Raw genomic sequence first — 12,492 nt, 5'->3', positions numbered from 1 at the left:
CATAGCGACAGAGGTAAAAAGGAATTACGTATTTTTAGCCGTCCTCGTGAGCTACGACATCAAAACGTACTTTATGTACGCCAATCAGAAAATTTAATCTTTTCGTTACGTGTTGGAGGGAGGGGCTTTATACTGGACTATGAGTCGGACTGAAGTAAATAGTAACCGTTCTCCATTCCTACTTCTAAAATTAAATCTATCCCCGGTATATTACAGTCAAGATATAAATATATATCTATTTGTAGATTAGAAAATGTTCCAAAACTGCAACTTTTACATGCAGTTAACTTTTATTCTGTTTAGCCATAGACAAAATTTGAGTGAAACTAAAATGCCCATGGCAGTGATAGAGAGCTACTAGACAGAGGGCCGAAGGGTTAATGTGCTCCAATACTAAAAAATTGGATAAGTTTAGGTTTGATCACGCTGAAAGTAACGAAATGGAGAGACTACTTCCTTGGCGCCACGCGATAATTTTTGAGAGCCTCCCGTGAGATTACAAGTCTTCAGACAAAACATTCCTTTAGTAGTAACAATAGAAAAACACAAGTAATATTCGCATGATGTTTATATTAAAGGTTCGTAAACCTAATAGCTAATACAAAACTCGCATAGCCTTGTCCTATGATTTTAGTGCAAAACGCGCCATTTTGACCTCTAGTACGATGAGAAGTTTGTGCGAATATGGAACTTTTATCTGAACACAAGATGCAACCATTTTATACTTTTTCGCCTCCCATAATCCCATTCCATTCCTAGTTATGATCAATGAGATAGAATATATGTATTAAACCTAGAGTCACAACGTGGGATCTGGAGGTCGACGTTTCGCGATACACTTTTGTCGAGCATGAATCTTTATCAAATACGGGTGGCGCCACCTATTAATCACTCGAAGAACCTTTTTATTACTTTTTTATTGCTATAATCTGTGACAAGCTGTCAAGATAGTTTTTTAAACGATGTTAAATAATAAAGACTCTAGTCCTTTTAAATCTAATAAATAGATGAAATAAAAATCATAACGATGTTTCTGATTGCAAATAAGCGAGTAAAAGTTGGAATTAGTTCCGCTAGAGGCTCATAGATGGCGCTGTCATGTTTTGATAAACGTGCTTGATAAAAATAATGTGTTTCGAGGTAAGCCGATTTGAATTGTAACTCTAGGTTTAATACATATATTATAATTACTATTTATCATTGTCCTTTATTTATACACTTGGCGTCTTAATGGACGCAAAAGGTAGAAACTTCGGTTATAGCAGTTCCAGCGTATACATGGAAATTTTACTGGTGGAAACCGAAACAATTAAATCAAACTAATCTTTATACTATTCTCTTATGCGTGAATTTACTCTTAAACATTTATATTTCTTTTTCCAGTTGAAGATAATAGAAAAATGATTAAAGCATACCTTTTTCTCTCCTATATCTTCGCTTCGAATGCTAATAGAGTCCATTATATTTCCTTTACTAGTAACAGCTTTCAGCCTGAAATCCTTCGATGAGAAAGATTCTTCCAGGAACGTAACTGCGTCTTTGGCTGCAAGTCCAACCTGCAATTGCAAAGTAAATAAATGCCCTCGCTTTATGCGTTCCCTTCCTTGGTTGGCTGAAACTATTGCCGATGAAAATGGCGGGCGAATTTTAAGGGAAATACAGAGTAAAAAGGGTCGACTTTATTTCAGGACTAATATTGGCCATTAGGAAAATCAGTGACAATGATTTGCAGTGTTTTATTAAGATTCTTGAACCTTCACTATTATAAAGAATCGGTTTTTCAAGACTAAATGACGTATTCCCTATTTAATATAAATACTCACTTGTCGGGCTCTTTGCTGTTGATGGTCAGGAGATAGGTGCGAGTTGTTATGGATGGGGCTAGATGGCTTGTGATGGAAGGCCGAGGAAGAATTGGGCTTCTCGCCACGAGCTAAGCCATCAAGTTCGTTTATAACTGGAAAAATAAATAAATAAATAAATAAATAAAATAATTAAATTATGTTCATCAGCCAATATTAAACAAGTTTTGAAACACACCCACCATGCTTTTTTTTCACGGATTCAATTATCGATACTAGTGAGCGACGGTATACATTATAAATATATTTTCTATATTATTATAATATTTTATAACATAAGCTATAATATCTTTTCTAGATTCTACCAGGGATATACTTAATTTTAGAAGTAGGAATAGAGAACAGAGTAATGTCGGCGCGCGTCAAAGTCCCGGACCCTCTTCCACGGGACGGAGGGGGTATGAAAGAAGAGGCGAGTCATAGCGACAGAGGTAAAAAAGGAATTACGTATTTTCGCCGTCCCCGTCAGCAACGTCATCAAAACGTAGTTTAAGTGAGCCAATAAGATAATTTAAATTTTTCGTTACGTGTTGGAGGGAGGGGCTCTATACTGGGTGGTCTATGAGTCGGATTGAAGTAAATACTAACCGTTCTCCATTCCTACTTCTAATATTAAATCTATTCCTGGTCATACATAGTAATTTTTGGAAACATTTAATCACACTATGAACAATAAAATATACTTTTCATTTCGATATCTGCACTCTCTTACATTCGCCTGTAAGTTCAAGAAACTTTGAAATAATTTTTATTTTTTCTTGTACCCTAAATGAATGAATCAATTTATGCGTGGAAAACCAGCCAAAAATGCTTTTATACTGTCTATGAATTTTTAACAAGCTTCCCCAATAAAACCAAACATGATATGAACATAAATTAATAACCACGATAGTACAAGTATAAATTGCTACGTGGTTGGGCTTAATTTGCATAAAAAAAATTTGAGAAATTTGATGTGTCTGGTTTTGAAAAGGATACCCCGCATAAGAGAAATGGCAGCTACGAAGCCAGTGTTCAGTGTCGACCCAAAACTAATTTGGTTCCAACATCCGCAATCTCCGCTTTCGTTTAGGCAAATAAATGCCATTAAAACATTGTTTCTCAAAGTTTTCGGAGTTGTGACAAATTATTTCACCCAACTTTAAATATATGACCAGGGATAGATTTAATTTTAGAAGTAGGAATGGAGAACGGTTAGCATTTACTTCAGTCCGACTCATAGCCCAGTATAGAGCCCCTCCCTCCAACACGTAACGAAAAGTTTAAATTATCTTATTGGCTCACTTAAAAAAGTTTTGATGACGTTGCTGACTGGGACTGCGAAAAATACCTAATTCCTCTTTACCTCTGTCGCTATGACCCCGCCTCTTCTTACCATACCCCTCCGTCCCGTGGAAGGGGGTCCGGGACTTTGACGCGCGCCCAGATTACTCTGTTCTCTATTCCTACTTCTAAAATTAAATCTATCCTTGATATCACACAAATTTCCATATGCCTATACGACCAAATGATTAATGAAAATGTGATATTAGATCATGTATGTGTTAAACACGGTAACTAGAAAAGACTTCTACAGACAGTGAGAATAATTATTTGTACACCATTATAATGGACTAAAAACTATCGCATGCCATACACATTTTTAAAGGGCTAATAAAATGTTTAACGCGCCATAAAACATGTCTATTTTCGCCCTACCGGAAGTTGATGTTAGTTTCCTGTGACGTAGAAAGTGCAACGCATACAACAAACAAAGCGTATAGCTAAACCTAGGTTGAAAATTTTAATTATGACGAAGAATGGAAAAAGAAAATAATTCCCGAAAATTTCGAATATCAGAACCTGGTTTTAAAATTATTTAAGGAATTTGTATTTTGGTGAAATTTTAACAACACTGGTCTAGTTTTAGAGTTCCTAAACACCAATTGCTGATTACGCGTTAATCCCATTAGATAAGTCAAAGGTACAGCAGTGCACACCGATTAGGTAAAAAGGCTGGTCCGTTTCACATGAAACGTCTCAGAAAACATAAATCATTTTCAAAATCGGGGCGTAGTTATGACACAGAACCTTATGTTTTAAATAAGTAACGTTTTCCACTGAAACTACTACTACAACTGAGAGAAAAATATACTCGCAAGAGACACGGTAGGGTGAGGCTAAACTTGTCTATATCCAGACATCGTAAAGTTCTCCTGGAACTGAATGGGGTGACATTTTTAGTCTCGACCGAAGAATATTATTAGATGAAATAGGAGAAAGGATTAAAATAATTGAAGAAGCTAGACGTGGATTACTGGCTACCGTTTCGCGGGATTTGCGACTTCAATAATATAGGATAAACTTCATTTTAAATTATAGCATTAAATACGGAATTTATATGATCACGGCTTGGCTTTCATCACATTATCATGAATTTTAGATATATTTATCTAGAAGTATCTTACATATATTCCAGATTGTGGTTTGGTTGTTTCATGTTTGCTCTTTAGCCTTATGTTACAATTTGTTACTGAATTTGACGAAAGTGAATGGTTCATATCACTAAAACTATGGGAAGGTTTTCCGAGTGGTTGGGTTGAGTTTCTTAAAGTCGGCTTCGCAAACCCGTTGCTATTTTAGATCAGTGACATTTTAGCTTCATGATGACCCCTAATGAAGCATCGTTTAATTCGATTTGAATGTCGTAAAAAAATTATTCTAAAAAACATTATATAATGCAGATATATCATACGGGTGTGCCCAAAGAGTATTAGCGTTTGGTGTCTACATATTCCCGGTTTCCACACCCTTAAAACACCCGGGTAACGCCAGGTATCTTAGATAGTATTTAATAATATTTTAACCTTAGATTAAAGGACTAATCGGTTAAATAACAGTCCTCCCTCAGAGCTACTCTCGAAAAAGACACGTACTCATGATAAAGCAAAGTAAACGTCCCTACTGATAACCACCGACCAGCCCAAAACCGCTTTAAGTAGGAAGCTAAGTTATTGCAAGGAAATTAACATACTAAGCTATATTAAAACTAAAAATCAATGATAATGCCCTAACAGACTGACGGGCAACGCCGGTCTTGAAAACAGAATAAAAGAGTAGGCCTAAATTAGAGAAAGGAAATTCATAGTGAAAAAGAGAGTGAAAATGTAACATAACGTTGGTTCTTGTTGTCCACTAAAGTGTTTCTACTAATCATGTGTCGGTATTTTAGCGAACAATGTAATTTGATGTCAAAATAGTTTTAGCACAACACTGTTGACAAATTACATAAAGGTCAAAAACTTATCTTACTCGAACAGTTATTGTTTTCAACTACGTGTGATTTTTAATAAGCCAGAATATAACTATTGCGTTACGGTTTTTAAAAATATCTAAAAATTTCTCATAACAGGTCTGACAAAAACTTATATGGCTGCATTACTAATGAAATGAGATTGGTCAATCTCATACTGAGCTAAAAACTCAGAATTATGTCAGACATTTTTCATAACGCTTACTATTCTTTTGCTATGCGTATGCCGGCGTACAGCAACATGGAGTTTATAAAAAAAAAAAAACCTGAATAACGTCTTTGGTGTGAAATTGTAGAAGAGTTAGGATCCGAAAACTTTGTTTATCTCTAATCTCTATGGAGTTCTATACTGGTTTAACACTTTAAACTCATACCGAGATAAAGGAAAACAGTTAAACTTGAAACAAACTATGCATATTGAATCTGTTGAAATACAAATACGGATAAGAAAACCCAAATTTTTATCTATATAAGTCAAAGGCTTGACTGACTGATAACGAACAGTCCATACCGCTTTATCTATAACGCCGAAAATTTGCTGGAACGCTCTAAGAAAGAATTTTCAAATCCATCTCCATCTTGAAAAATGGCGTCGTTATGGAATAAGGTCCGCTCGTTTCAACCGATTTCGCTAATATTTAGTACACTGGTTTCTTATATCCTATAGACGGGTTAGGGTTCTATGGACTTTGGGGTTAGATTTACCGTCATCTTTTAAAATGGCGGCCCGAAAAGTAATAAAACAAGATGGTCTAGCCCATAATTAAGCCACATCGTTTACGTACTCTCGCTATCCCTACTACAATAAATATACTTCTAGTGAAATATCCCCTAATATACCGGTCAGAGGGAATAATTTTTCAATGGCTGCTTGGCAAAGAGAATCAAATATCACCAACGCCCGTTACTAAATTACTAATACTACTACTACTACCACTACTACTCAGGTAAAACTATTAGTCCCAACGATACCTTGTAGCTAAGAAGAAACTAAAACATTTCCAAAGCGCGCTTCTAGAATTCTCGCCCGCTCGTACTTTCTTTAAAAATTCTTCTCGATTTGAGGAGAAATACACGTAAATTCTAATAATAAACACCATTCCATATATAACGTCGGTATTTACTTGCTTTTGCTTCTTAAAAATCCCCCTCGATATCTTTGAATTTTGAAATCGGGGAGTGGGATGATTGATGGCGTGAAACCCTTATTGTCCACGGGTGACCGCAATTTTAAAGGGAGTATTAAACCTTCCATTTAAATTAAGGCAATACTAAAATCCTCTCTCTCTAACTTTAAATATATCGAGGAAACGTAAACCACAATTCACAAAACTTAACCTTACCTGTACAATTAAATGCAATGCTTAAACTTACTATTATAATCCCCATCCTTTTAAAATACACGAACGAAAAATATCACCTCGCCACAATTCTCTCACGTTCACTCTCCCTCCCTTCAATGACGAACGAAAAATTTTATACTGCCAAAGGCATAAAATAACCATTCTTCCGTTAGCTCTGACATAACCATTTCTTTGGGTAACTCTGACCACATTCCAAATCGCGAAAAACAACTACCACGACCACCACCACTAGCACCACCACAGGCTCGCGGGACAAACTAATAGCCTCATCATATATATACGATGTGGCTAAAAATGTCCCGACTGGCAATTTGTATAAAATACATGTTGATAAACAAAATTATTTTTGAAGCTTTGGGGAAAAATTTATTAAAATACCATTTTATAGTAATTTTACCCAATGAAATTGCATTATTTCCTCATCCAAAGGGATTAAACGGATGATCTTAAAAAAAAAATATATACCATTTTCCATGGATTTTTGCATAATAACAATCGTATTTCAAGCTGATAATAATGCCTTAGGTAATCAATAATAATAGTTATATAAATTGAAGCAGTAAGGTAGGGTTAAGTTACATCAAGAAGCGATATCTACTTTATTAGGGAGAAGGTATAAGATGCCTAAGTATTCGCGCGCCATAGTCCCAGTCACACTTTCAAAATAGAAGGGGGACGTAAAAGGAGGCCGGGATATTTCGCCTCTCCTCAGTCGGAAAATACGTAATTTTCGTCATTCGCGTCGCGCTGACGTGAGTTTTCAAGAACCAATGAGATGCTGGCTGTAATTTAGAGGCGGGGATTAACTCCGGACCTACGTTAGAGCTAGAGATAAAGCTAGAAATGTGGCGAATTTATGCCTTCTCCCTTGTAAACTAGATATCGCTTCTTGGTTACATTTAGGGTAGATCGCGTAATGTGTTTGTACGGTGCAAACGACAGATCCGTATGGGAGAACCCTAGCTGTAAAAATAAGATGAGTGGGAATAAAGTTGTATGTTCCCCCTACTCCAAATAAAAATGAAAGGAGGGGGAGAAACGGCGATGCAGTCAGTGAACCCGAATCTAAACTTGAACTTGATTTTACTTTTTATTCAACTTCACTCTTTTTTTTTTGGTCTGGCGCATCACGGAAGCGCGGGCGCCAAAATTATTTCAGCTTAGATAGAAGAAAACGGATTGAAAAAGTTAAAAGCCACAAGACTCGATCCTTCTCTATTTCAGCCTGTTCCCTCCACTATTAATCGATCGAAATAAAGAAATGGATTTAACCAACCATTTCGTTCAAAGGAAGACCAAGAGATTTGTCCAAAAATGTAATTGAACACGACAAGATATTTAGGAATGTGAGAACAGAGGTTTTTGACTTTTATTCGAAACTAGATTCGATTTATCGAAAAAATTTCTAATAGTAAATGTTTATTCGATTAATCAAAAAGAATTGTAATGGTAAAAAAGTTCCTCGATTATTTGATATATTTTCTAACAGTAAAAATTTATTCGATTATTTGAAAAACTTTCTAATAGTAAAATTTTCTCCAAAATTCTAAAATTTTCTTGTACAGGGTTGCTAAGGAATTTTCAGAACCAAATTCCCTGACTTTTCCAGGTTTTCCCTGACCTTTTTCTGAGATTTTCCCTGACCTTTTTCTGAGATTTTCCCTGACCTTTTTCTGAGATTTTCCCTGACCTTTTTCTGAGATTTTCCCTGACCTTTTTCTGAGATTTTCCCTGACCTTTTTCTGAGATTTTCCCTGACCTTTTTCTGAGATTTTCCCTGACCTTTTTCTGAGATTTTCCCTGACCTTTTTCTGAGATTTTCCCTGACCTTTTTCTGAGATTTTCTCTCCTCAGAGTGGGAAAATACGTAATTTTCGTCATTCCCGTCGCGCTGACGTGAGTTTTCAAGAACCAATGAGATACTGGTTGCAATTTAGAGGCGGGGATTAACTCCGGACCTACGTTTAGCACTAGAGATAAAGCTAGAAATGTGGCGAATTTATACCTTCTCCCTAATAAACTAGATATCACTTCTTCGTTAGGCATATCATTTCGATATTAGTTACTTTGCCAAACAAAATACTTAGCAGAAATTACCCAATAGCGCGCTGATATGTGGGCGATCTACCGGCCATAATTATTTTTACTGATCTAACGTTAATTCTATAATTTGTTTAGCGGCGAGATGGTAGGCCTAGAGTTTTGAATGTTTTTCTACTAAAATAATCAAGCACCCGATTTGACTTAAAGCCTTCATTGCCACAAGACATAGACATAGAAAAAAACCCCATGGATCTATTTGTTGTTGCCCTCTGTTTAGAAAAACAATTTTTGAAATAATTTTTTTCATACTTCTTTTCATAAAACGATAAATTTACGATTTGTTTATATCAAAACCAAACAGGGGAAAACATAATTCCACTAGTGCTTCATCTAATGAAAATATAGAGACTAACGCAATGAGTTGTTTTGGATAAAGATGAACCATTAATAAAATCTGTTTATGGTATAAGTAACATCAAAAAATTAAGTTAAAAGGGTGCCCCGAAAAGCAACAAAAAGAAAAACTGATTGGCAATGCTAGAGCTCGGCATTATCCAGGGTTCATACAACTTTTGGAAAACAAATTTCCCTGAGATTTCCAGGTTTTTCCCGTATATAGAGTACCCTATGGAGCCAATGATAACCAAGGAGGGGGGGAACGAATAGGACTATTACATAATCAAAGAATATCCCCGTATCTCTAATATAACCAGAGTTATGAGCCTCCAAAGTTTATTGTAATGTTAATCCTATGGAGGGTATGTTTATGTTTATGAACATTTTGCTTAATTACTCGGCCCCTGTTTGACGCAAATTTCCCTGATTTCCTTGAATTTTACTAAAAATTCTAAATTTTCCCTGAAGTTTTTGTCAACTATTTAATTTCCTGATTTTTCCAGGTCTTCCCGGTTTTCCAGGTTTGTATGAACCCTGATTATCTATCCATTATCCTCGTTATTTTATCTTTATCCATACTCGAAAATTATCCACAGAACTTAGGTGTTAAATCGTATTAAAATCCACAACTTTGTTTATAAATAATCGGTTATCCACCAATTTGTAGATAATGGATAGAAAATGCCGAGCTCTAGGAAAAGCTGGGCTCTTTTGCTGCTAGTAAACCCATATTACTTCTCAAATAAATCTGCCTCACCGACGAAAGTTTTGACAAAAAAAATTTGGTTGGGAACACACCTCCGATAAATATTTAATTCTATGTCCTACATATTGCTGTTATGTCACTTACATTATAGGAGAATGAGATATGTTAGCATATATAATGAGGATGAAATATTCTGAAGAAGTTTATATTCATTTACAGTGGGAAGCACGGTAGGCCACTAAGATCAGGACCAAATATATTTCGAAAGTTTTCAACGAACTAAAATCTTTAATATTGAGATGTTTAAGCTGTTACACAACCTTCGAAAGAAAACTTAGAACATCTCTTGCCAGTTTAAAAAACAACCACAATGACAGTTACGCCATCTCTTGGAACGCTTTAAGCACCGAAATCCATACTTTTCTCTTAGTTAAAGGAAATGTATACTTTAATATCGACGAAACACAGTTTCTATGGATTATTTAAGATCTCGCTAAATACTCTTAAAACGGAGCCTCCGAAATGAACTAGGCCCATGCGTGTCGCGAAGCGAGAATATTTTTTTAACCAATTTAGTTCGCCGTGGTTTTACGTTTGGGGGCGCTTATATTACCGTAAAATAAACAAAGTTCAACCCCGTGACCCTGTCGACTGCTTAAGTATTTGAGCCAAGGTCGCGGATTGTAAGTATACGTTTTTATTACTCTTACTGAATTATTTTAATTGAAATAATTTATTTTGTTGTCATCAATACAATCTAACCGAAAGATTCAATAAAAAGTGAATAGCCCCAAAAACATTTACGTTAATTTTAGGATGAAACTTTGCTCTATCATAAAAATTTTATGACTGACCCCTGTCACAACGGTAATATAAGCGCCATCTCGTACACATACATGGTGAAAATATTTTCCTTAACAAACTGGATATTTCCCCTCATAAAATTTGACATGCATGGGCCTAGTTCATTTCGGAGGCTCCGACTAAAACCATAATACTGATTTCACAAAACGTAAGACGTGTGGGCCTATATAATTTTATTTCTATATTCTATATGCAAGATTCAAAATTTAACGGATTTACACGTTACTACTCCTTTGAGGTGCGCATATCTTCAACATAAGTGCCTTCAAAAATAATTGCCAATATGGCGGATTATCAGAATGACCGAGTTCTTTTATTTTTTAAATGTAACAGTGGGTTTAAAAATTAGGTTGCGGTTCCTACACAGTTAGAACATCAAGTCAGTCCTACGCTTTTTTCGAGTTCAGGAGCAGCGGCGCTATTTTTTCCTTTTAAATGATATTTAACATTCTACAAACATACGCCTCAATTTTACCTAGTTTATCAAGCACCCTTGAACTTGAATGGAGTTATTTTAAAAGCTAGGAATCCCACTGACTGACTGAGCTAACAGAAAGATCAAGATTACTGAGACAACGCCCACTCAGATGGGACACGTGGATGCAAAGCCCACACACGACATAAAAAGATTACTCTGAATTTTGCAGACATTGGGTTAGTGAGAGTTATTAATCAACAAGTACGCTACCCCTCAATTCGTAACCGATTTCGACCAATCTGCGTAGTTCATATCAGAAACATTAAGGGAAGGTTTTAGAAGGAGTTTGGTACTTTGGTTGAGTCAGGGATAGATTTAATTTTAGAGGTAGGAATAGAGAACGGTTAGTATTTACTTTAGTCCGACTCATAGCCCAGTATAGAGCCCCTCCCTCCAACTCGTAACGAAAAGTTTAAATTATCATATTGGCTCACTTAAACTACGTTTTGATGACGTTGCTGCCCGGGACGGCGGAAAATACGTAATTCCTCTTTACCTCTGTCGCTATGACGCGCCTCTCCTTTCATACCCTCCCGTCCCGGGGAAGGGGGTCCGGGACTTTGACGCGCGCCCAGATTACTCTGTTCTCCATTCCTACTTCTAAAATTAAATCAATCCCTGGTTGAGTTATATCACTAACAGATTCTTCAAATGGAATAACAATAAGATTTGAAGTATATTTGTTATATGAGTGGTTCGGATAATTTGGGTTTATGGCAAAAATAATGAGTATTCAAAACGAGAACACCTCTATAATGACACAACCTAATTTGACTTATGACACGAGATAGCCTATATGTTCTGATCAAGAAGTTATATCAGTATCTCAGAGAGAAGATATAAGATGCCTTTGTATTCGCGCGCCATAGTCCCAGTCCCCCTTTCAAAATACAAGGGGGGACGTAAAAGGAGGCGCCGGGCTATTTCGCTCTAGTCAGTCGGAAATTTTCCTCACTCGCGTCGTCGCGCTGACGTGAGTTTTCAAGAACCAATGAGATGCTGGTTGTAATTTAGAGACGGGGATTGACTGCGGACCTACGTTAGGACTGGAAATAAAGCTGGAAATCTGGCGAATTTATATCTTCTCTCTGAGATACTGATATAACTTCTTGTTCTGATAAAGTGGAGGTTTTTTTCCCACATATTGTTTAGGTTAATTAAATGAATATTTATGTTTTCGTATGTTGTTTGTTTCCTAATTAGTGAAAATAATTGGCAACAAAATAAATTGCGCTACTGGTGGGAATCATAAAACGTAAGCGTTAGTCTGCCGTCAAAGTTCGGAACACTCGCAATGTCATCGATAATGGAATTCAATATGGAAGCAATATACCGCGATTGCGTCGCCAAGCTAGACTGGTGGCAATATAACTTGGAACCAGTTTGTTTTAAAACCGACACGGACCTAAATAATTTCTTGTCGAAATTGGACCAAATTTTATACGATTTCGAAGGAAACAAGACCCTAGAGGTTACCACTTTTACGA

General features: G+C 36.2%; 1 protein-coding gene across 1 annotated transcript in view; it reads right to left on the bottom strand.

The window, feature by feature from the left end:
• The window catches only part of LOC149708733 (telomerase-binding protein EST1A-like), a 61,269-nt gene that overhangs the window by 9,248 nt on the left and 39,529 nt on the right, over positions 1–12,492 (bottom strand). The window contains exons 17-18 of the mRNA XM_089864274.1: positions 1,824–1,957; positions 1,416–1,556 (exon numbers count right to left, since the gene is read on the bottom strand). Of these exons, the coding sequence (XP_089720400.1) occupies positions 1,416–1,556; positions 1,824–1,957 (275 nt within the window). The remainder of the gene's footprint in view (positions 1–1,415; positions 1,557–1,823; positions 1,958–12,492) is intronic.

This window comes from Phalangium opilio, unplaced genomic scaffold, assembly GCF_054372755.1.
Source record: "Phalangium opilio isolate 3A_F unplaced genomic scaffold, DU_Popi_V2 ptg000013l_1, whole genome shotgun sequence".
NCBI lineage: Eukaryota > Metazoa > Arthropoda > Arachnida > Opiliones > Phalangiidae > Phalangium > Phalangium opilio.
The sequence above is the reverse complement of the archived record's forward strand: the minus strand, read 5'-3'. Positions and strand labels throughout refer to the sequence as shown.